This window comes from Eubalaena glacialis, chromosome 3 (assembly GCF_028564815.1).
Source record: "Eubalaena glacialis isolate mEubGla1 chromosome 3, mEubGla1.1.hap2.+ XY, whole genome shotgun sequence".
Lineage (NCBI taxonomy): Eukaryota > Metazoa > Chordata > Mammalia > Artiodactyla > Balaenidae > Eubalaena > Eubalaena glacialis.
The window spans coordinates 42838899-42865711 of NC_083718.1; the positions used below are offsets into that span (position 1 = coordinate 42838899).

Consider the following 26813-nt stretch of genomic DNA (forward strand, 5'->3'; position numbering starts at 1 on the left):
GTTGGATTGGGAAATGGACAGGCAGTGTGAAATCTACCAGGATGGGCAGACTCTGCCTATTCTGAAGGAAGGAAATAAGTTCTTTCCCAAGCTCCACCCCCATGTTGTCCTTTCTGGACTCTATAGACACTTTATAACAGGACTCATGCTGAGCCAGATGAAAGAACATCATTCATTCACATATTAATTCTAAACATAACTACTATGTAAATACCATCACAGTGCTAAATCCTGGGGATACTAAAACGAAAAAAGGCACAGACTCTGGCCTCAAAGAGCTTGTACTCTAGTAGGGAAGACTGATAAGTAAATAAAAAAGTATGATATAGTAAGCTAAATTCTATAACAGGTGAGTAGAGGACGCTATGGCCAAGACTGTCCAGAGAAGGCATATCTAATCCAGGCTGGGCAGTCAGGGAGGGCTTCCCACAGGAGGTGACACTAGAGCAAACTTTTAAAAGATGAGTAGGAGCTAGTTGAAGTCAGGAAGGAAAAGATAGACATTCCACACAGAAGGAACAGCACCTATGAAGGCAGAAAAATCCTAAAATAGGGTAATATGTCAGTGAAGAGTAAGACCTTCTTAATAGCTAGATGAATGGGGCATGGCCCGTAGAGGGGAGGAGGATGCAGGCAGTGGCCTGAAGTAATGCTAAAGAGGTTGTCAAGGGCCAGGCCGAGAAGAACTTAGGTGGTAACAACCTAGATGGCAAGTTAAGAAATTTCAACTTCAACCTGAAACCCGAAGGGAATCCAATGAAGGAGTTTAAATATAGTAGGGGAATTTTAGGACAAAATGGCAGTGTGGATAGTGGACTATAAAGAGGGCGGAGGGGGGTTAACAGATAGAAGACCAGTCAGAATCCCAGGCAAGACACCATGAGGCCCTGGACCAGTGCTATGGCCTGAGCCAGGTGACAAGGGGAGACTTGAGAACAGCTGCAGAGGTAGAATCAATGGCTGTAGAGGGAGAGAAGAGGCAAGCCAGGTGGCCTCTGGGTCCCTGGTTTGGGTGACTGGAATGACAGCCATGAAATGAGATTAAAAACACAGAAGAAAGTCAGTCAAACTGAAAAAGACAAGTATATGATATCACTTATATGTGGAATCTAAAAAAATAATACAGATGAACTTATTTACAAAACAGAAACAGACTCACAGACATAGAAAACAAACTTATGGTTACCAAAGGGGAAAGGAGGAGAGGAATAAATTAGGAGTATGGGATTAACAGATACATACTACTATATATAAAATAGATAAACAACAAGGACCTACTGCATAGCACAGGGAACTATATTCAATATCTTGTAATAACCTATAATGGAAAAGAATCTGAAAAAGAATATATATATATTGATATATATATCTGAATCACTATGCTGTATACCTGAAACTAACACAATATTATAAATCAACTATACTTTAATAAAAATTTTAAGAAAACACAGAAGAGAAGCAAATGGGTTTGGTGGAATATAAATGTACAATTTGGACCAACAATGTCCCTCATAGCAGAGCCATCAGGAAAAACACTCCTGGAAAAATCAATTTCCTATTGTCCAAAGGGTCAACTGGGTGAGAATAAGCCGATGAGAATCCAGCTCAAGATGATCTTGCTTAAGGGAAGCCACATGGTCATTTTCCACAGGGAAAATAAGGCAGCTGCCTTCAAGGAAGCCTTTCCCTGGTACCACCCTACCCTAGCAGAATTGCCTGCTCCAACCTGTGTAGCCCCATTTGCCTTAGGCAGACTTCTATTAGATCACTGATTAGGCTCTACTGTTCTTATTTGCTCACCTGTCTGCCTATCTTCCAAACAGACTGTAACGAGCAGGGGCTCTTAGACATTTCCTTAAGGTCAGCACCTAGCATAAGGCTAAACACCCCAAAGACACCCAGTAAGTGCATATGCTGAATAAATGTGCATGAAGAACAAATTGTGTTCTCTCATTGTCCTACTTCTACCTGGGTTTCCAGTAGACATAAAGTCCCAAAATATGAGTAGCCCATTTTACAAACTCTGTTAAGTTTTAGGAGGTATTTCTGCACCCACCCTTCCAATTATATCCCATTTGGGAGTTTAACAGTGAACTGAGCTCAAATGAAGAAACCCCTAGCTCAGGGCTCTTCCAGCTCTGTCATAAACGTCACCGCAAGGCAGGCATAGGCAGGGCTGGGGGTGCCATGGGAAGATCAAAAGCATCCCATGATCAGGAAAAATGAGAGGGGGCGAGCAGGAGGGGAAGAGGAAGCATGAAAGGAAAAAAAGGACAGAAGGACGGGAATGCAGTTTGCAATCTAGCAAGCAGCTAAAAAGGATTTACTGGGTCCTTTCTCCATTCTCAGTAAGCACAACCACTACCTCCCTTGCTTGAGCCCTCATTGGCTACTGGTTTCAACTGGGGTGAGTCCCCCGCTAGGCTGCTTTGGCCCACACATCCCTGTATCCTCCCTAGGCCAAAAGAGATGGTTCAGGGATGAGCTGGAATTCCAGTTCCTCCCAGGGTAAGTCCAGAGATACTAGGAAAGACAGACCTACAGGCCCCTCCCTGGGAAACCATGCTGAGCCACTTGGAACAGAAGTTGCATAGGACTCCTTAAAGTATCCTCGCCCTGGTGAGGAGGCGATGAGGCCGGGCTTGTCCTAATCTGAAGAGTCACAGATTCTCTTAGAGGAGCTGGTGTCATAACCCAATATCCAGCAGAGAACAATGGACACAGGAGACTACCAGGTCAATGTCAACAATGACTAGGTATCCTCAAGTCTTCCGCCCCAGATCTCTTCCCTATTGATGTACAAATAACCAAAAACCTAGGATGGCTTCTTCAAGCAGAAGTCACTAAATCATCACCTTTCAGTCATCCTAAGGGCCGAGAGAGAAAATGTTAATATTGGTGGTGGAGAGGGGGCCTGTGGCTTGTATCCATTACACTCTTTCTTCCCCAAGAGCACCTCACATATATCCTGCATGAAGACGCCTGGAGAAGGGTTGGCAGTTACAACAGCTTGCCGGAGCCTTCAGCCCTGAATATTCTAAATCTTTGGCCTTTAAAAATCTCCCCTGGAGTTTTACATTCCGTTTATTGTCCACTCTTGGCTCAAATTTAACTCTGTATTTACAAGTAAATACTAAATTTACTTTAGTGGATCTTTGAATATGAATCTGCTCCTTTAATGTGAGATGATTGAGTGAGGTAAGAGAGAAAAGAAGAGGGGTGACTCATCCTTGGGTGAACAATGTAGAGAGAAAACTCTGAGCCCTACACTCTAATTCTTCTCTACCCACTTGCCCAAGGCTCCTGGCTTAGAAGGGCGGATGGGACAGAGAAAAACACCCCTGCAACCTACTCCCAATTATCCAAAGTACCAGAAAAGCAAGAGATAAGGAAGAAATGAAACCCCTGGAGCCTCACTGAGTCTCATTTCAACCAAGAATTCCCACCTACTCTCTCATTCAGCCTTTACACACACACACACGCACACACACGCACACACCCCAGAGCCGTTACCAAACAGCAAACCTAGCTTGCCTTCATCCCTTGCTCCATGCCACCTGTGGGCACTTTTTATCAGAGAGAAAGGGAAGTAGCCAAAAAATGAACAGGAAAGAGGAGATGAGGAAGTCAGGGGTCTGGATAATTCATGAAAAGGGTCACAAGAAATGATACACTAAATAAAAGAGGGGGTTCAGGGAGCATCCCCAGGGCCCATCACATGTGCTCAGGGCCAAAGGGGAGTTACTTTGTGTCAGATGCTAAAATAGTCTATCGCCAATGATCCCATGTGTTCTCCCCTTTGTGTGTCGTTTATGGGAACATGTTAGGCACCAACTGGCTTCCTGAGTCACCATTAGGATGCACTCACCCGACTCCCAAGCCCCAAAGTTAGGCACAACATGATGAGAGAAAACAAAGTCATTTTAAAGACAATCTGAGCACAGTTGACTTTAAAAAGTCTAATCTAATGGTGGGAAAACATCGTGTATTGCTATGCCAAAAAGCAATTATCTGGGGATTTTCTGGGGTTTTCCATTATCCACCCTTCCATTCCATCTCAAAAGTGAATTCTACACAAGCCTGGGCCAGCAAGACTCTTAAGGCTCTTTATGCTAATCGAGGCACTGTACTGAAAGCCCCGCTAGACCTGCTGGAATCTCACAATGTGAGAACAACTTCCGAGAAGAAATGTCAAGTCAGGAGAATAATCCAGCCACATGGCAGTGTATTTTCCATCTAGATTGGACCCTTACAGCCAGAACTGCAGTTTATAGACTTACAACGATAAAGGCCTGGAGAATTATCATGCTCTTCCATCAACAACAGACTAATATAAAATTTGACCTTGTCCTAAACAGACCACCAAATAGAAGTGGGTCAGGGGCACAGTGACACGACAAGTGGGAGGGTCTAAACGTATCTGCCACAGCATTTGGAGTGAACAGGCTTATAAAGTCATGTCCTGGAAGAAATATTAAGCATGATCCACTATCAGCATTCCTATATCGAGGGCTAAAGAGTATGTACGTGTGTGTGTGTGTGTGCATGTGTGTTTTAATTTTTAGAAATCAAGTCATGTATTACTCCAATTTATTTCACTGACAAAGAGAATTAATATCTGGTTCCCTTGGCTAACAGGGAATAGGGTGTGTGTGTGTGTGTGTGTGTGTGTGTGTGTGTGTGCGCGCACACACCCACCAAAACCCTTATCAGCAAGGGAAATACATCAGCGAGGCAGGAAAAATGAAGTAGAGCATTTTATTCCTGGAAAATAAACCTCAGTGAGTCCCACTGCATCAATCTGATTTATCTCTTCTTTCAGGTTTCACACCTAGGTGGCATGCAGGGAGCATTCTCGGTTGACTCTGCCTATCCTACTAAACAATCCCTCACGTCACCTGAAAATGTTCCAGTGGGGATGATAAGAAAATATTCTGACTCAACTACATCCCCTAGTTCACCTTTTTCAGAGAAAACGTGCAAAAATAATTGTGAAAATATCAGATTACCTTTAAAATGCTATTTATGAGTTTACTCAGTTAAAAAAGTAAACGGCCTTTCTAGATGGTAGCAAGATGACACTCATCATGAGTGAGCCTATCGCTGTGTAAGAGCTACTGCACTGAGAAACCTTCAAGTCAGAAACTAGAAATCAGGGAATCACAAATCTGCAGGAGAAAAGGAGACTGCCGGAGGGTGAGACAAGTTAAGAGACTTTATTTACATCTGCTCTGGTCTTGAACCCCAAAGGCAGGCTGTGATTGATTTACTGAGCTATAGATAGTTAAAAAAAAAAAATAGGATGCACTGGTATACACAGCATTGTGCTCTGAACTCTATAAATATTAGCATCCAAATGTGGTAGGATTTTAAATATCCTCAGAGGACACAGCCCCCAAGGGAGCAGCCACAGAACGTTTTTTATTTCTTGCCATTTAACAATCACAATTTTGTCACATCGAGGATAACATGCCCCAGTTTGACTCTCTCATGAACTCCACTCTTATCTCTCTGCTGCGTCTCAGAAAACTGCAAGGAGTAGCGTTCTCTGGTAGAGCCGGAAAATCAGCTGCAGAGCCAGGAAACACTGCAACGTGAAAGAGCTCCTAGCCTCTTGGTTATCTTCAAGGGGATGGAAAAGACTGCTGTGATACCTCCTAATCCCAAACCTCTGGGAATGACATCTTCTGTATTTCCTGATGAGCTGGACCTCTTCGGGAGTATAGTTGTTCTAGAAATCCCGAGCCATCTCCTCTCCTAGGTCCCCAGTGTTATTTAAACAATACATGCATGTGATATCACTGAGGTGAGTGCTAAAATCTGTGGTCCCAGAGCTGATTAAATGACCCATATGGGAATGTTACTGGCCTCATTTATGCCATGTTTCCAATGAATTAACCAGTCACAGACTTAACCAACCGCAGAGGCAGAGATGTACTAAAATCTACTTTAACACTCTTAAAATGCTAGAACTCAGTCAAATCTAAAGAAGTTTATGCAGAAATAAGATGAATGTGACCATGAATTGCCACATTTGGGTGACTGACATCTGTCATGTGAAAACCTGCAAAGATTCTGACAATACCAGAGGTGCCCAGTTACCTTCTTCTGTCTACTTGGAAAGGGTTAATCTACAAAGGTATGAAATTGATTCAAATGCCTTCCTAACAAAAGCTTTTTTTTCTCACTTTCTTTTCCCTCAATACATTCCAGAACGATACAATGCTTTACCCAACACAAATTAAAGTTTAAGTCTTGATCCTTGTGCAGAGATTGCCTTGGCAACCTCAAATTCTCTGTAACGAGAGTCACACTATAGGCCAAAAAAAAAAAAAAGGCATAAAATTATTTGTACAAATCAGAATTACAAACCTTTACATGAATCATCCTCAATCGGCTGTTTGAAAGCTGTTATGTCACTGAAAGTGCAAAGAAATAAAACCACTTTATCCTGTTCATTTCGAATTGGAGCAATTTTCACAAAGAACCACACAGGTGTCCCTGAAAGAAATACCAAAAGGTTGGTCAGTAATTTGCATTCTCATTTGAGGGGCTATGGAAGTAAAGACTTGGGAATGAATAGGTACAAATATTAGTTCGTTTTTAGAATCGTTTCATTCCTTCAGGGAGTGGGTTTTACACCATTAATTTTCCCTCTTGCTGGAATAAAAACTTTCATAGTAACTGCTCAGTGGGAAGTTTTCTCCTGTTCAAATAATTTTGTAAGTGCAGATTTCTTAACCCTTGTAAAATGATTAGAAAATGAGTTGAAAATCCCTCCTGGTCTAAGGTACAGAGACCTTAAGACTTACCTTAGACCATGTAGTGAACAAGTAAAGAGTAGGGGCCAGTTTGGGTATTGCCAGCCATGGCTGGCCGACCATGAAACCCAAATTTCCATTGCTAAAAGCTCCCAATGCCAAAATTCAGCTTGGGAATCCATCAATTTGGCTCAATGGACTATGGGCTAGAAACTATGTTTCTAAATCTCTCTCCCCAGAATAAAAATCCCAAAGGTCCTATACAATGGCAAATAAGGACACACTGAGGAAGGAAAAGAATCACCACAATGATTCTCCTGGCAAAGGCTCCCCCAGAAAGGGAGTTTCCAGGTGGGTTTCAGCTGTGATTACTTAGTACTTTAGGGAGCTCAATGAATGTTTCAACTTCCAATCCTTGCTTCTGAGCTAAACTGGGGGATAAATGAGCTCTTCCAAAGCACTGCCCTAAACCACAAAAGGAGAAGGTGGGCAGGGCTCATCTGACTGGCTTCTCAGAGAGGTCACCCACTCAGGTGTCTATGGAGAAATACCTGCACAAAGTCAGTCTCTGGCTTCCAAAAACAAAAAAAAAGAAGGAAAAGAAACAGATGTTTTCTATCTATTGAGGACATCACAGCAAGATCTATCAATCTCTTCTGTGATACAAAATTAAATGGGGCACAAAGCAATGGTATATTCACCCCATCTTGTTCTTGTATCCCCATTCCTAAAACAGCATCTGGCATATAAGAACTTAATAACTATTTGTTGAATTTTGCATAACCGGGGTAATGCTTTACATACTATTTTATAACCATTTTCAAATTAAAATACAGTAAATATTTCCCCATGTTGGTAAGTATTAGAGAAGCTTCCTACGTACCAGATGCTGTGCTCAGCATTTTACATATTTTATTTTAGGAGACAGATAGCAAGCAAACAACTCATTGAATATTGGAGATGGAAATAGATCCCCAAAAGGTCACCTGGGTCTCTCTGCCTGCAATCACATCAAACTCTATACTATACAACAAGGACAGAGAGACATCTCTGATTAACATTAGGATTAACCAATTTTACTTAACAATTACAAGATTATATATCTGACTATACCACTTATTCATATGTAAGTATGAATAACCCCACAATGTACAGTCAAACAGGCAGCAAACGGATCAGATAGGAATACATTCTCCTTAAATCTTGATTATCTATATATTCATCCACAGTTAATTTTAAACCTCTATCCACTTCCCCTTCCCTTTTTAGCTGGTTACTCTTAGAAGTAACTCTTAGAAGACAAATACATTATAGTGTCACCTTAAGAAAAATGTGTTTTGACAGGAAAATCCACCTTACAAAAATCAGGGGAATTCCCTGGTGGTACAGTGGTTAGGACTCTGCACTTTCACTGCCGAGGGCCTGGGTTTGATCCCTGGTCGGGGAACTAAGATCCCACAAGCTGACTGGCGTGGCCAAAAAAAAAAAAAAATCACACATAGTGTTCCAAAATCAAAAAGAATATGGTCTCTGAGTTATCCACTGTTTTTGGAAGGTCTGTGTTACTGTTCCTCCCAGTATCCTCCTCAGAACCTGCAGTGGGTTTTAAACCACTTTCAATTAAGCAACAGAAAACTCAAAAGAAAGCATCACACCAATCGAGCCCACGTACCCACAGCTCTCAGTTGTATCCTAGCTGGTAAGACAAAAAGAGGAAAAAAAAAATCTTTTCTTTTTGCTCTAAAGAAAACTAAGCAATATTCTCTCAGCTGGGTAAATGAGAAAGCACTCCAAATTTACCAAACTAGTAATAAATCAGAAGAGAGGCCCTCCACTCACGTTGTCTAACACCAGAAACCTCGTCATGCTGCAGTCCCCAGAACCATCCCCTTCACAGCTGCCGCCTATGGGCCATCCCCTGTGCTGTACCAGCTGAACCTGATATTTATGAACTTGTTCCACTTGGGACTGTGCCATCTAATCTTTATGACTACTAGGACTGATGACACTAACCCACATCTCCCAGATCACAAGAGCTACTGTATTTGTCATATTGGGAGGCCTTTTTCATTTTACCATAGTTCAAGCTCCCCATGAACTTTCCTCCATTTCAACAGGTCAATCTGTTTAAAGCTATGTGCCTCTCTCCACCACACTGTGCCCATTGCTTCCTTCCAGAAATGTTCCCTGACTAAATGCCTGCTACTCTGATCATTCCGTTTCAATATCTAAATATGTTTCTTGTGCTAAAAATTCATAGAGTCAGTATGTATTACTTTAAGAGTTCCTCGCCAGCTGATCACTTGGGCTTGTTGAGGGTAGGAACCTCTTTTCCCCTACTGGTGTTTCCTCGTGGAGGGACATCTTTCAGTGTAACACACCAGGCCTTTTCCCTGGGTTGGCAATTTGGGGGACAAGAATTGGACATGTGTAGCCTGGCCACTTCTCCTCCTCTGCTTAGAGATTAGTGTGCATTCTGCTCTACTTCCCCATTCTATAAATGTTAGGGGAGAAGTCAAAGGGCAGGGGGGATGGCTGGTAGGAGGAGAAGCCTGTGGTTCTCCGGTGTTACCTGGGTTGGGTGGGTAAGTCTGATTCTAGGATTCACTTTTAGAAACTCACCTGCCCACAGATATAAACTACATTTTCTAGGATCTGCTTTACCAGTCATAAAGGTGGTATTTTAACCTCCATTTGCCTGATTCCTGTATCTCTCCCAATTGTTTCTGACCGCAGGCAGGAAAAGAAAGTGCTATGTATTGGGCCGCCTCAAAGCTTAACAGTTGAAGACTATTTCTGTAAATAATTCATAATGCACTCCAAGGGCAGGAGAACTGACCTACTTCCTCTGTCTGATGGTCCTGCATCCCTATTCCAATGGCATCCAATGCAGTGCTACCCATGGGGCATCACATAGGCCATTACAATGCTCAACCCCAGGAGGCACCAGCCTGCAGCGGTGAAACTCAACAAGCTCTAGGAATGCTTGCTGAGTTTCAAAGAAATAAATCCTACTTCCAGTGTCTTCACAGTTACTCAGACCTGCCTCTCTCCCAAATTGTCACACCCAAACAATCTAGGAATGAAGAATGGGTTTAAATTTTCATTTCTGAAATTCTTCCAAAAAAGACTATGAGTCCCTCTTAGATAGCACAGACCAGTCATTTCAACCTTCCGCTTTTTAAGAGTGAAGCATTTTTAACTAATGAAACATTACTCAAAGTCTCAGTACATGAAAGAGTTCCTTCAAGCAAACACGAACCATTCAGAGCCCAGAGCCCCACCCACCCAGTTTCCCTTACACCCCTCTGGATGCACCCAGGGATATTCAGGAACCCTTTGGCTCCATTCAAATGAAGACCTGCCCGGGGGCAGACGCCCGAGCAGTTGGCCTCCGGGGACCTCTCCTACAGCCCAGATTCTACAGCAGCATCCATTCCATCAGGATACAAGAGAGACAATGAATGCACAAATATTCACACACACATACACACACACACACACACAAAATCAGGAAGAGGTTAAAATTCTGGGAAAAACCAAGAAAAGCAAGTACTTAATGCCCTGTTTCTGCAAAAAAGAACAAAGGGTCAATGATAAATTTTCTATTAAAGGCAGATCAATACACAAATCCAGGAGAAACACATCCTACTGATGGCAAAGGCTGCAGCTCTCTCCTGGATGAGGATGCCCAGTAGAAGGGGAGTTCCAGGTCAGGCTCCTCCTTCTGGTCACTCTGCGATGGTCATCCCTTATGTAGCTCCCTTGGGTTATGCAGTAATGAACCTAACAACCTAACCTGGCTATAGGGTTTCTCAACCACAACAGTCAGATAACAAAACAGCAAGGCTCAGGTGTATGAGAGAATTTTTGGCCTCCTACCCTGGACCTCCTCCCAGGTACTCTCTAGAGCCAGGCATCCAGGCCACGTTTGACAGCAACAGAATTGACCAAGCCACTGTGATTGGTTCTTGAGAAGGGTTGCATGTGCTGGGCCATTCGGATGGGTCCAGAAACTAGACTAGAGAATGGCAGTCAGCCCCAGGAAACAGACCAATAGGATTTGAGTCAACTTTATTGAGACAAATGACAAGTGTAGAGAGGATGAGAGAGCATGAGGGGGGAAGTAGTGACTGGCCGTTAGAACATCTGATTCAGAATCCCAAGCCGTGCGTTTGAGCCCTATCTCTTCATGTATTTTATGTCTTGGCCACACCACTTTAACTTCTCTCAGAATCAGTTTCCTTATTTGTCAAATGGGAATAATAGACCTACTTTAGACTAAGTTAAAATGTAAGATGATACACAGATATTTAAAACTATTACTTTCCTTTCTTCCTTCCTTTTAAATTCTTTACCTATAAGGTTAAAATGTTCAATCTCACCTCACAGGGGTGTTCGTATGACTTTAAAAGAGAATGTATCTTAAGGTGTTTAATGAAACTCCAAAGCTGCCTGCACCTGTTCAGAAGGAAAAGGGCCAGTCTCAACCATAACAAGGGAAAAGCTAGAAAATTCAATGCTTAAGCCTCCATGTAATTTAAATTTGATTGAAGGGCAAAAAACAAAACCTCAATAAATGGAGAGAGTTACACTGTTTGTAGATTAAAAGAATCAATTCTGTAAGATGTCAAACCTCCCTTTTTAATATATAAATTTAATGCAATTTCAATCAGAATCTCAATTGTTCCTTTTTTCATTTGTTTTTCTCAGAGCTTGATGAATTGACATTCAATTCAAATAGAAAATTAAAGGTAGAAGAACAGCCAGGAAATTTTTGAAGAGAAAACGTATGACAGGGACTACCTACTATAGTAACTAGGAGCCATTGGCAATGACCCTAAAACAAGCAATAATGAAGACAATAATATCATTTACTGAGTGCTTCCAATGGGGCCAAACCCTGACACATCATGGTTTACCTTTCACAACAACTCTGTGAAGTGGAACTGCTACTGTGACATTATCCCCAATTTAAATATGGACAACCCAAGTGGGAAAGCATTTTAACCAAACTCAGGTAGCTAATAAGTTACACAAGGAAGAAGAGGAGAGACACAAACCCATGAATGTGTGAGAACTTAGCATATTTAAAAAGAGCATTTCAAATTGGAAACAAAGAGCTGGATGATAATAAATAGTGCTATAAAAGTAACAGAAGGAAAAATGGAAGAATATTTTTATTATTTAGGTAAGCAGAAGAGCTTTCTAAGTATTATATAAAGTTCAGAACCATAAAGGAAAAGACTGACAAACATTTTTTACTTCTATATGGTATTTAAAAAGTCTTTAATTAAAGAGAAAAAATTTTAATAGACAAAATTGTTTTCAATATGTGTGTGATTTAGGATCAATATCCCTCACATATAAGCAGCTTCTAGTACTGAATAAGTAAAAGACAATCTATTGGTAAAAATAGGCAAAAGACGACTGTTTCCTATTAGATTTGTCTTCACAACAGATTGTCACCTCCTCAAAGGCAGAGTCGGTTTCTTATATGTGGATCTCTTTGGCTCAAACCCACAGGCCTGCAGTAGGTAATCAATAAGGACTTAGCCGGCAGCTTCTCTTGCTCTAAGCTGCCTTTCCCTGGGCTTCTCTACTGGAGAAGCTGATCCACAGCTCCCAAACCGGGGCCCCCAGCCACACCATGAATTGTGGAGTCAGTCAAATGCTGGGGGGTGTTATCCAGAGGGTGGACTGCTTTCACTCAGGGCTGATAATTCTTAACTTCCTTGTTTAAAAAATGGAAAAGCTAATTGGCCAGCCCAAAAGTGGCCACCTAAATATTTGCTGAATGAGTTCATGAATGATGACTGTCATTGATATAAGAAAATTATCCAGCATACTGAGAATGAGTTAAGTCACAATACAAAATATACAGCAATTCCAAAATGCCCAGGTTTACTGGTCAGACTGGCCAATAGATAGAAAGAAACCTTTCAAATAAGCCAGTCTCCAAGATAGGTAATAGTATTACACACACTCATTCCAAAACACACCATGAAGCCTTCTGCTAATTACTTCCAACTCCCCGAAAGGTAAAATAAACATGAATGCCTATCACTAGCGGATCCTTTCTACAAAGTTATCCGTGTAAATACTAAAGAATGGGAGGGGGAAGAATCAAAACAATTTATTAAGAGTTTATAAAAAAATCAATAAGAAAATCACAAGAATTAAATAGAACATATGGGCAAAGAATCTGAACAATTAACATAAAAAAGTAATTTTAAATGGATACTAAATAGGAAAAATACTTCAGTCTCATTAGCATTAAAAATACTCATTAAACAAAAAAATGTAATTATAGGCAGTCTGATCATTTAAAAATAATACTATTCGGTGCTAGAGCAATTCAATGAGTCAGACACTCACAGTCTGCAAGTGAACTTGGAAATGCGTTCAATTCTGGAACACAATTTGGCAAAATGTCTCAGGAACTTTGGTTCACATTCTTTAACACAGTAATTTTCCACTTCTAGGAAATATTTCACAATGTCGACTAATATCTTTGCACGAAGATCTTCACCTCAACATTATATTTAATCAAGAAAATTTAGAGCTTCATAAATATCCAACAATAAAGGAAGTGTTAATAAAATTCCTTCTAAATTATATTTATGGGGAATTTTAATGATAAGGATATTTTTATGATAAAAAAATTAAATAAATGTACAATTTCAAATTGCATACATGTCAAAGTCTCAACTATGTAACACGTGCAAGACAAAAACACCAAAATGTTAATAGGCTGGTAGTATTTCTCCAAGTCTTTGAGTCTTTAGGGTGATTGATTTTCTTCTTTAAGCCTTCATATGTGTTCTCCATAGTAAAAATGCATTAATTTAAAAATCAGAGAAAAAAGAAAAAAAACATTCCTTTAAATGATGACATTTCACATTTTAAAATCTCAAATGGGGTGACATTTCCCCCACGGCACTCCATACTGCTTTAAAATGCTGAAAGTTTCAATCTATTGAACTACAAATTGTGAAAGTAGCAGCAAACCTGCCTCCTCCTTTCTCTCCTCCCATCCATCTCTGTTCAGTCTGCTCCTCCCGGGCCAGCTGGTCAGTTCAGCCCCACAAGGCTTGCTCCTTGGCTCCGAAGCCCTCACTCTGAATCACATACTCCTGGGTCACTCATCTGTTTCTTGGTAACTGTCAAGTTCCTTTCAAAGTCACTCAGCAAACATGTGCCGAGCGCCTCCTCTGGGCTGGGCTGTGTGCTAGACACTTGCCAGTCAGTGGGCTCCACTGGCAAGTCCTAGGCTCAGCCTCCTCCCATTTCCCCGGACACCTCTCCTTCTCAGCTGCCTCTTCCCCACCCCTCCCCCAGCAGGCCACAATCATCTTGCCGCCGCGGTGATTCCTAACAGGTCTCCCACCTCTGGTCTCCTGTGATGCATTCCATCTCCACTCTCTAATGGAGTCATCTTTCTGAAATGAAAATCTTATTATTACACACTTAACCCTGCTTAAAACCGCTCAACGCCTCTCACCCCACCCTCTGTCCCCACCACCTCTGCTCTTAAGACAAATTCTAAACTCTTTAACGTGGCTGCGTGATCGGCCCTTCTCAACCTCTCCAGCTACATTGGTGACCCATTGATTTACAGATTTATTTAATTACTCCATGAGTTCAGGTGGAACACCTTCTGGGTCAGGCACTGTGCTGGGTGCAGGGGATCCAGCCGGGTATAGACGCACCCTGTAGGCGTGGATGTCAGCCTTCACTGCAGCTGCTTTCTGTCCTTGCTACTCAGAGTGTGATTCTTGGACCAGCGGCATTAGCATCACCTGGGGCAGAATCTCAGGCCATTCTGCAGACCTACTGAATACAAATATATATTTTGTTTGATTTGCAGGTGATGTTATATATCCTGTCAAAGTCTGAGGAGCCCTGCTTTGGGTCTCTTCAAATGTCAGTGCTGCTCTCCCCTATTGCCCTCTCCACATGCCTTTCATCAGCCTGCGATACTCTTTGCCCTTCTCTCTGCCTAACTCCCCGCTATCCTTCAGTTTCTGCATGAATTTCCTGCCTGCTAGGAAGACTTCCTTCCCTGACCTCCTAAGTTAGGGTGAAGGGACACCCCCCATGTGATGTCACCATCAAAACACTTACAGCTCTATACTATGATGCTGCCCCCGACCCCTGCAAACGCTGTGGGAGTAGAGGCTGGGTCTGTCTTTTTGTAACCACATTCCTAGGAGCAAGCCTAGTGTCTGACAGAGTATAGTCAGACCTCGCTTTATTGCGCTTCACAGACACCACATTTTTTTTTTAACAAGTTGAAGGTCTGCAGCAACCCTGCATCGAGCAAGTCTATTGGCGCCATTTTTCCAACAGCATTTGTTCACTTCATGTCTCTGCGTCACATTTTGGTAATTCTCACAACATTTCAAACCCACTACAGCAAAAAGATTACAACTCACTGAAGGCTCATATGATGATTAGCATTTTTTAGCAAAAAATTAATTAATTAATTTTAATTGAGGCATACACATTGTTTTTTTATAGACATAATGCTACTGCACACTTAATAGACAGTTATGTTTACAGTATACCACTATAACAACTTTTTTTTTTTTTAATTTTATTTATTTATTTATTTTTGGCTGTGTTGGGTCTTCGTTTCTGTGTGAGGGCTTTCTCTAGTTGTGGCAAGCGGGGGCCACTCTTCATCGCGGTGCGCGGGCCTTTCACTATCGCGGCCTCTCTTGTTGCGGAGCACAGGCTCCAGATGCGCAGGCTCAGTAATTGTGGCTCACGGGCCCAGTTGCTCCGCGGCATGTGGGATCTTCCCAGACCAGGGCTCGAACCCGTGTCCCTTGTATTGGCAGGCAGATTCTCAACCACTGTGCCACCAGGGAAGCCCTATAACAACTTTTACATGCACTGGAAAACCAAAAAATTTGCGGAACCGAACCTACAATATCTCTGAGGTATGCCTGTGGTTGGTCAATAAAAAGCTATTAACAAAAACGTAGAATTTGGTGCAACTGTAAAATACCCAGGCTTAAAAAATAACGTAAAGTTTCTAAATTCCTCAGGTGAGGGTGGATTTGGAGGAGTTGGGGACAGTGAACCGGTTCCTAGGAAGAAACCAACACTATCTGCATCCATTTCTGCTTCATGTTTTATGTACAGGCTTAGCCTTGGACGAAACCCCTGCCAGCCCACTGGATTTCCTTGTGCAAATTAGAAAAAGAAGTTCCTCCCTCAGCACAGATGCAATTCTAGGCCAGGGTGCACTGAGGACCTAGCAAGCAAACTGGTTTCTGGTTGCCCCCATGCAGGGTATAGCCTGCACCACCATATGTGGTGGCCCTGCCTTGTGCCCCGACTAAAACCAACCCGGTCTGGAAAGAACAGCCATGGAGCAAGCACTGGAAACCAGGTCCTGGCTCTGCATGACCTTAGGTGAGGAATTTACCTTGTTATACAATGGAGATACGTAACGTCAGCCATGACTACTTCACAGGGCTCCCTCAACATTTTTAAATAAAGTGGCGTCATACCTTCCACAGAGTGTATTTTCTAAAATCAGAGGGTAAGGTAGAAGTTGCATATGACCACAGTTGCTCTTGAGAATGCCTTCACATCACCCATGAAGTAGAGTCCATGCCCAGGCTGACATGCCACTCTGGAGACTGGCATGTGTCTCTCTCAATAAGCCCACCACAACCTCCAGGGAGGGAAGAGATGCCAATTCTTTGCTAAAAAACATCAGTTGAACTGACTGGCTTCCATGCCTAGGCCATGTCTACCTAATGTACAGAACCGGAAGTACCAGAATCACCCGCAGTGCGATGAGATACTCACAATACGAGGCCTTCAGCCCCCGAGGCAGCTGAGGGAACAGCAGATCCCCCCCTGCCATCTCATACTCACTATGGGGTGCATGCCCACTGAAGAGAATAGCAAGTAGAATCACTAATTCAGTTTTAATTATGTTTCCCTCTCTCTCCCTTTTATGCCCAACATGTATAGTTGACTTTGAGCAAGTTAAATGCATAGTCTAATGAAGCTTGAAAACTCTGAAGCAAAATATAAACGCAAGGCATTATCTTTGTGATACGCCTACCTGATTAGTATTCTGTGACGTGGGGAAATCCACACTGTTCAGGACACAAAGCTACCAGTGTGGGAAACCTTTAACTCACTCCCTTAGCTCTGGGCACACGGCAGAGCGCCTCCTCCCATGCGAAGGCACTGCTGGCGTGCTCCTGGGAACAGCTGTTGCTTTGAGTTGTGTCCCCCGTAGAGGAAGGGGTGGCACAGAGCCAGTCACAGTCTTTCACCTCATTCCTCTCAGGCTTATTTGGCAAAATGTCTCAGGGTAGGAACTAGGGTAGGTCTTGAGGTAGGAACTAGACCTACTGGCTGAGGAGGTGAAATGGAGCAAGGCAGCAACTCTAGTGTGAAAGCGCAGGACCAACCCTCTCAGAGTTGCTGATGCCCAAAGCTAATCTCTAAGCTCAGCGTCTGCAATGGCCACCAAGCAAAGAGTCCTCTCAGTTGTCTGCACCAACACTCCAGACAGAAAAAAAGTCCCAGCTCCTTCCAGGTAAAAGCCACATGTGCCCACTGCTTTCCAGAGCAAAACATATCATCCTGAATGCCACCAAAATAAACACTTATCCTAACGCGCCACCTTGGGCCACTCTGGAAATGTTCTAGTGAACCAATGACCTACTTAGTTCAATCCTATATATAAAGAACAGGATCCCTTACAACCAAATAGTGTTTTTAAAAACAAAGCACGCGGGCTTCCATGGTGGCGCAGTGGATAAGAATCTGCCTGACAATGCAGGGGACACGGGTTCGATCCCTGGTCCGGGAAGATCCCACATGCCGTGGAGCAATTAAGCCCATGTGCCACAACTACTGAGCCTACACTCTAGAGCCCGCGAGCCACAACTACTGAAGCCCGCATGCCACAACTACTGAAGCCTGCATGCCTAGAGCCCGTGCTCTGCAACAAGAGAAGCCACTGCAATGAGAAGCCCGCGCACTGCAACAAAGAATAAATAGCCCCCACTCAATGCAACTAGAGAAAGCCCGCGCACAGCAACGAAGACCCAACACAGCCAGAAATAAAAAAATAAATAAAAATTAAATTAAAGAAACAAAGCACTCTTCAACACCTCTGCAGCCCTGCTACTGCTATGTTTCCATACAGCCCACTTTCCATACTTCCAATACAATTAATCTCCCTTCAACAGGAAACTGCTAAGAGAAAGCAAGTTCTATACTTGTGTATAGCTATTGACCTAGATTCTTCATTAATATACTTGTGGAAGTTATTATACACAAAACAAATACAAATTAACAATACATTTTGACTAACAGTGATTACAGTATTAATCTGATTAATACTGTCTCTGACAGAAAACTGGGGTCACCAGGGAAACAAAATTTTATTTAGAAACTCCTAATTGGGCATCTACTGGTGTTACCCGCTGTGCTAAGTGCTAAAGGGAGATAGATACAAAGGTGAACTGGGCAGAGATTCTAACCCACCTCTTCCCTCCCCACCTAAGAAGCCTTAAAGTCTACAAGTGCCTTAGGCCAACAGCTCAACATAAGGAAACCAATAGGAAAAACACTAACTCTGGGCAGAAAAGAGATCAAGAAGTCTTAATTGGTTAGTGACAAGTACAAATGCTCCTGTGCAGAACAGTAACTCATCAATCCATACCATTTACCCCAACATACACACTGGCTGCAAGGAACAACATTTAGCTGATGGGAGAAAAGAAAACCTAAGACAGCAACAGAGAAAGAGGAGATATTTCACTCTTCCAAGCACATCAAGGTATGGTTCAGAATGGTCTGAATACTCACTGTTCTTCTTGTACATCAAAATTTCAAAGGAATTCATCTCATAGTTCTCAAACGTTTGCCGCACCTTTTCAATGGTGTCTTTATCAGTCAGCTCCCCGTACATAAAACTGCAAAGCAACCAAACAGCCCAAGTTAGATGAACAAGTATTTATTATTCTACAAGCATCTGTTACATACCTGCTCTATACCCAGCACTGTGCCACGCACTGTGGAACACACACACACACACACACACACAATGAAAACATTTGTTCAATCAAAAACAATTTATTGATTGAGCTGGAATCAAGACTCTATCCCTGTCCCCCCAAAACTGACAGTCTAATGAGACACACTAGAAAACAGTAGATTAGAGAACAGTATGACCAACACATAAGGAATTACAGCACGAAGAATAGGCACAGGGCACTGTCTGAGTAGTCAGAAAAGGCTTCCCAGAGGCAAGAACAAAAGAGATCTAAAGAGCAGGTGGAAATCTGCTGAGAAAAGGAGGGAAAGGAACATTCTAGGTAAAAGATAAGCATGTGCAAAGGCAGAGGTGAGAGGAAGGTTAATTTTGGAACCTGAATACGGTTCAGTTCAGTATGTCTGGAATGTAGACAGTAAGGGGAAAATTAGCAACAGGTAATATGGAGAGGTAAGCAGGGGCCAGATCATGGAGGAGATCATGGCATTACAGGTCAGGTGAAGTCATTTAAACTTTATCCCGAAAGCAATGCAGGGAGGGCCACTGGAGGGTTTCAGGCAAAAGAGTTACATAATGAGATCTGCATTTTAGAAATACAACTCTGAGAGACGTCCTGAGAAGGATGGCAGAATAAATTTGGACCACAGATTTTTCCTCTTCTAATTCCTAACAAATTAAACAAAAGAATAGGAAAAAAACCACAAAAGGTCACCAACCAAACAAGAAAAAGGGCACAATTTGATGCTCTAAACATCAAGACATACTGTAGCTAAGGAAAGAAAAGAAGATTCAGCAAACAGAAGATTCAGCCACTGTCTGTGCAGCTCTTTTTCCTACCCCACCACTAAAAAAGAAAAAAGAGCTCTAGGTTGAATAAATCAAGATGATAAAATTCTACAAATTCTTTCTAATACATCTCCACACTCCTCACATTTGGAGAAAAGTAAACTAACAGGGTAAATAAGCAGGCTGAAAAAAAATTAGAGAAAACCTCTGGATAGTAGAAGCTTCTGCCTACTAATACTGGTTCTCAGCAGAGGCAGGAAAACTGCCAGGACTGTCCATTTTCTTGGGTCCGCACACTGAATATGGTCTGAAGACCAAGGTTTTTCCCTCTAGGAATGGGATAACATTCCCAACAACTAGGCTGAGCGACACTAACAAAACGTGAGAGGAGAGAAACCATCCCTCAGTGGAGCTGGAAAAGCCAGTCCTCCAACAAAGGCTGCCCATGGACCCCCCAAGCATGTCCTCTGCCCACCCCAGGCCTTAGGACGACACCAACAAGGAAGGACAGCCATGCTCAGCCCTCAAGGCTTATGTAATGTACAGAAGCAGCAGCGTGGGTTCCCAAACAATACACAACCCATCTTCTAAAACTGCGCATACCTAACTGTGCAATTTAGCTTTTTCTTGATGACTTGAATCATAGAATCACAGAATTTTAGAACTAACAAGAACCTCAGAAGTTATCAAGCACAATTCCTGAACCACCAAGTCAAGCGCCATGCTCAGCTTGATACTGGAACAGGCGTGGGCTTACTGTGAGCTTCCAATTTCCAGCACCCTGCAAGAAAAGTGCTCTAGCTATTGACTTTATGAATTCTGTGTCACTTTTGTTATCACGTCCCTTCCCAGCCCACTGAGAGATGCTATTATCTGTGGTTCCCTGTGTGCCCATCTCATGTAGTACTCTGCTTTGGGGCTGCGTTCTTCGTCTATAAACCAGGAAAACAGATAACCGAGCTTGGTGAATTACCTTTAAAAAGAAGGATAGATCAAGACTAAATTAGCCATGCCTGAGAACAAGAGGATTTCTTTCTCCTAGGAGGTAAAAACTTAAGCTCTATAACCATTTTACTTAGCCGGTTTTGCTCTAAGGCCTTTTTAGCTTCCTCCCACTTTCCCTTTCTGAATGGATTTCCTAGATAAGTGACCTCAACTTATGTGATGGTGTATAGGCTGGCAATTTCCTTCACAAGGTAAAACCAATCCCTGCAAAGTGGAGTCTTCAAATAAATGAAGTGCCATAATTATGCCCAGCTTTCCTTACTCTTATGTACTTTTTCAAGTTGTAGTTTTTAGTGGTAGGTGTAAATTTCCTTTGTCTGGACATTAGATTTCAGATGCCTGCAATGCAAGAAATAAGCCAAAAGGCTCCTGAGCAATTAGGGATGTGGCTAACACAAAGGCATGTTTGCTTTCCTTCTAGAGAAGGGACACCTTCAGGGAATTAAATAAGTTTCTTAGAGTTGTGTGTAAAAGAATGTTGGCTAAATTATCCAGTTCTCTTATCTGATTTTCTTAAAGTGTCTGATTATAGCCAATAAGAAGCAAGAAAGGTAAGGAAAGGCTGCTCAAGTCACACAAAAAAGCAAAGCTCACTCTCCCAGTGTGTTCTGATTGTGTACGTGCACGTACAGATGGGGACATAGATGCAGATACACATATACTTAAGAGGATAACAGCACACCAAGAATATAAGAGAATTCTATCATAATACTTGAGTCATAATTTTTAAACCTTTGAGGGAATCTTTTTTTTTTTAACACCTTTATTAGAGTATAATTGCTTTACAATGGTGTGTTAGTTTCTGCTTTATAACAAAGTGAATCAGCTCTACATATACATATATCCCCATATCTCCTCCCTCTTGTGTCTCCCTCCCACCCTCCCTATCCCTCCCCCCCCATCCCACCCCTCTCCTTTGAGGGAATCTTAAATTTTCCATTTCCCAGTCCCCAAAACCTAAAATTTAAGAAAATGATAATATTTTCAAAACATTTAATACTTTTCACCAAATGAGTTACTTGGCTGATTTAATACCAAGAAAATGCAACTTCTGAGAACCAAAGGCTATGACTGGGTCAGATGGGTTTTTCCACCCTTTGGAGATGAGTTCACTTTTGGGTGTAGCAGGTTTAGGAAAATGATTCCACTGCATGCGAACACCACTGAAGACAGAAGACTCTGAGGAAGGCGAGGAGTGAGAGGAGCCAAAGGCTGTGGAGCCAAGACATTGTTGGGGCAGCGCAGGGTCCATGCTCCACACGACACCTTGAAGATGCTCTAAAAGAGCTTTTCTAGTGCCACGGCCCAAGGGCGCTGCTTGGTTAGTAACCCTGCCAAATGCACAAGCTGCACAGCACCCTTTGCTTCTGCCTTTGAGTCAGTGATCAGAGAGAGATGTGACAGCAGCAAGGCAGCAAGACATGGTTCTCTTCTCGTTTTCTGATGAAAAGCCCTATGAACAAGGCCCTTGTCTCCAACATGGTGTTTATTCTTAAAAAACAGCCATACATGTTTTAAAATTAATTTAATCATCTAAAATCATCCATTTCATTTTCATTGATTTTATTTAATCTTCTAACTTTCACATAATTTCCATCTAAAGCCTCATAAAATTTTGAGTTCACATTTTATTGATAAAATGATTTTCCTGAGTTTTTCTAGGTTTTCTCCCATCTCACTGACTGTAAATTCATTAGTTGTAGGGACTATGTTTTAGATCTTCTTTGATTTTCCCAGTACAATGTGTGAACTAGAAATGATAGTGCAATAAATATTCCTGAATGAACGCTGCATGAAAGGAAATTCCCAAGCTGAGTAAGCCATTTTCTCTTTCCAAAAAGATACCATGATAGAGTGTTGAACAGAACCCCAAACATAAATACCTGCAGGTACTGCTTTTTTGCATCACTTCCGCCCTGTGATAGCCAGACAGCTTGCAAAATCCATCATTGCTGTACACGATGGGCCAGTCCACTATCTGGGCATTCCCCAACACAAAATTAGTATCTGTTAAAAAAAAAAAAAAAGAAGAAGAAGAAGAAGAAGGGGAAGGAGAAAAGAAAAGGGCACATGAGGCAAGACATTAGTTGAGATTCAATGAGGACATAAATAATAACCAATCCAGGTATTTTTGTTTCCCTCCAAAATGGCCCTCTGAGGAATACAGAAGAACAGAGCTTTAGAACTGAATATTTGGAATGCAAATGCTGAGGCTTCTGTACTCCAAAGGAAGCATGCTTAACCAACCAACCAACGTTTTCGGCAGAAATCCAGTGATTTCTATAAGACATACTAAAGTCCTAATTTTTCATCTCCATGAGATTATGCTGGTAATGTGGAGCCAGAGAGAATCCAAAAGTAATTTCTTCTGGGCTCCATCCAGCATCTTGGTCCTGTCAGTCTTTCGGGCAGAAGCTACAAACTGGCCTTATTCACCCTGATTAATATTTGCTGATCCTTGGTGGAGAAGGCCTTCTTCAAAAGGCAAGGGGACAGCAGGTTGCCTCCTGGAATACACACACCAGAGAGCCTTCCCTCCGTAAAGAAGTGACTAGACCCTCCTAATGCTAGAGCTCCATAGAACCTGATCAAGATGCTGGCAACGACAAAAACTTTCTTACTGATTTTGAAATCATGGAGCCATAGAAAGCACATTTCAGAGCTCTTTCATGGAGCACTGGCCCACCATTCACTTGTGATGCAGGGATTAAGTAAGCCAGACATGTTGGGCTGTTTAGCGTGTTCTCACCACTTTCCACATTTTTAAAGATCAAAAGTCTTCAATACCTTTTGTGCTCAGGAAATCAAATGTCCCTCTTTTCTTTTCAAGACCTTAAGCAAATAACATCCAGAACTTAAATATAATCATTATTTTGGCTTGGCTCTCTCCTCTCCACAGAATAATCACCCCTTCCACACCTCCCCCCCACCAAAAAAAGGAATGAAAGAACACACATACAGACGCTTCTTTTGTTGTAAACTAGAGGGGGTTTTGTTTATATATGTACACTATGTGGAGTGGAATAATGGTGACATGTAATGTCCTCATTTAATTGGGAGGTTAATTTTGTCCTAGTACAGCATTTACAGGTTATGCACAATATGGGTAACCATCCTTTCCTACCTATGTGGGAAGGAATAGAGGAAGGAGAGGCAGGAAGAATAGCTAAATACCATAATCTACTCTTTTTTCCAACATTTGGTTTGTTTATTAACACTTGCAAACATTCGAAAGCTTTTAGATTTGAGTGGGCAGCTTAGCTGCCACCAGCTTTGAGAAGACTCTCTGCAGTGCTCCAGCTACACAGCGTACCTGGATACCTGTTCCTTTCTGGTGGTCCAAAAGGACGGTCCCTACCTCACTGTGCCCTCACAATCTGCTGCAGCCCCTTCCAGTGTGAGCAATCTTGGTGAAAGGTGATGGCTCTGCTTGGTGGTTTCTGCCACCAGGAAAGCTGACAGCTAAAGGGGCTGTAGCAGCGGCTCCCCACCCCGCCAAGAGAGACCTTACCTCAGCCAGATGGACCCCACGCACCTGAGCCTCTGACAGTGGACACGAGAGGGAACTAGCAGATGGTCACCAGGTGGTGGGGTGCTCATCCACCCTTTCCTGCTGGGAGAGCACGGCTGCATCCCTCACCCAGCCTGCAGATGCCTTCAGGGCCACCTGGGATCCTACGTGTGGCTCCCCAGTCTAAGGTGGGTGTTGTGGCTCCTTCATTTCCTACTCAAAATTTCCTTTTACTCCAAGTAGTCAGAGCTCAGCTGTGTACTGGAAGTAAGACTCCTCACTGAGAACCCCTGAGTGTGGTGCTGTGGGCACTGCTGACCCCATGGGCTACGGCACTTGCAGCCAACCTGAGCCTCAGAGGGTCAGAGATTCAGCGTCAGATAAAACAACAATATTGGTTCCACAGTCGGAAGTAGTAGAATTAAAATGAAAGAAGAGCTTACTTACTTATTTATTAGCAATGGAAGCTACGCTTACTGTCAGTCTGAGCAGGGACTTCAACTAGAGGGATTCATTTTACGAATACGCACAGCTTCAAAGTTCTAACCTCTGGCTAAATTTACAGAGTGCCTATCACTTCTTATTTGTTCAATTTCTTTCTCTTTGCTGAAGATATGCATCTGTGTACATATCTATTGTGATGAGTAATACAGTAAGTTACTCTTAATGTACTCTTGGGAATGCTTTGATATACTGAAAAGGAACAGAAAATAGCACCATCATGAAGTGAAACTGCAAACCTGCTAATCTTATAAATATGCCTTTAGTAAAAATACACAACCAGTCCTTCCCTCTGTCTCTCCCCATATATGCACAAATACTTCAAGTTCCCATTGGATATCAAGCACAATGCAAAACCTTGGGATATCCAGCTTGACAAGGTATGGTCCATGCCCTCGAGGAACTTACCAGAACAAATAGGCCTGCATACAACTAACTAAACAGGGCATGAAATGCTTAACTCTGTTCGAGGGAGGTAAAGGACTCTGTCTCAGAGTGGTCACAGTGGAAGTTGCTCTCATCTGGAAGGATGAGTAAAATTCACTTAAACATTTTGAATGCCTAAAACGTACCTGCCACAGATGACACAAAAATAGATAGAGAACTGAAAATATGACGCCTGTCTCTGGTAAACGTAAGAGGCTGTGGGAAGAACAGAAAATTTCAGGCAGAGGACCCAGCATGAGCAAAGGTCGGGCAGCACAGGACACAGAGCAGACTGGTGTACCCACAGGGCAGCCAAAAGACAAATGAGCAGGAGGTGAGCCTGCAGACTGGACTGCAAAGGGTCTTGAATATCAGGGAGCTCTGACTTTATTCTGGAGACAGGCTAACCCTTCATGCTGGACTTCTCTCCCTAAAAAAACTCACATTTCTTGAACTGAGTAACTAAGCCTTAAAAGAAGTACAACATTCACTGAATTATCCCTCAGTTCATATGAAGTCTAGTCAGTTTAACTCTCTCTCTTAAGTTCTTAAGAAGAACTTAAAAAAAAAAAAAACCTAATTAGTATCCTCAGAAAGACTCAAGTGATAATATACCCATAAAACAAAAACAAGATGCTGGGTGGGGGTGGGGGTGGGGAAGACCCATAGGAGAACAAGGGAACAAGTAAATAAGAGCTCCTGTAAATTGAAAGTGAGTAACAATTAAAAATTCAACATAAATGTTAGAAGACAAAATAAAGTCTCACAGAGTATAGTACAGAAAGAGACATTAAAAAAATAAGACACAGAAGATCAATCAAGAAAAACAGCATGCATCCTAATAAGAACACCAGAAAGAACAATACAAGAATAGGACAGAAGACTTTTTTTTTAAATTAAACAATCAAATCTGAGGGTAGAATAATATTTTCAGATGTGATCTTCAGATAAGATCTGGGAAATTTATTACCCATATATTCTTTCTTAGGAAGTTACTTGAGGATGTGTATCAGCAAAATAAGGGAGTAATACAAGAAAGAAGACAACATGGGAACTAGGAAAAAAAAGTGGCTCCAAATACAGAAAGCAGGGAAGGAAGCTAATAGAAAACATTCAATACGGAATGCTTCAGAAAACAGAAGTTCCAGGAGAGAAGTTATTTAGAGATAAAGAAGGTCAGGAGTTAATGATATTCTTGATTATCTGGAATAACATAAAAAGTTTAGTAAATGTATATAATTTGGGGGGCAGGAAAGAAAACTAGAAACATCAAAGAAAACAAAAGCTGTGCAGGAAGGGAAACTAAATCATACTATATCACATCATTGTCATGTAAACACGTTATTAAATTCCAATTTCTACAACCAAGTCAAAATGGACAGATCATCCAAAATGAAAATAAATAAGGAAACAGAAGCTTTAAATGATACATTAAACAAGACGGACTTAATTGATATTTATAGGACATTGCATCCAAAAACAACAGAATACACTTTCTTCTCAAGTGCCCATGGAACATTCTCCAGGATAGATCATATCTTGGGTCACAAATCAAGCCTTGGTAAAAGTAAGAAAATTGAAATTGTATCAAGTATCTTTTCCGACCACAATGCTATGAGACTAGATATCAATTACAGGAAAAATATCTGGAAAAAATACAAATACATGGAGGCTAAACAATACACTACTTAATAACCAAGAGATCACTGAAGATCAAAAAATAACTAGAAACAAAGGACAATGAAAACACGATGACCCAAAACCTATGGGATGCAGCAAAAGC

At 42.0% G+C, this 26813-nt stretch overlaps 1 protein-coding gene across 2 annotated transcripts in view; it reads right to left on the bottom strand.

Moving 5' to 3' along the window:
• Window positions 1–26813, bottom strand: part of KCNH1 (potassium voltage-gated channel subfamily H member 1) — a 422730-nt gene that overhangs the window by 364987 nt on the left and 30930 nt on the right. For both annotated transcript variants that reach the window (XM_061185560.1, XM_061185559.1), the window contains exons 2-4: window positions 22476–22599; window positions 18615–18721; window positions 6373–6501 (exon numbers count right to left, since the gene is read on the bottom strand). In XM_061185560.1, the coding sequence (XP_061041543.1) occupies window positions 6373–6501; window positions 18615–18721; window positions 22476–22599 (360 nt within the window). The remainder of the gene's footprint in view (window positions 1–6372; window positions 6502–18614; window positions 18722–22475; window positions 22600–26813) is intronic.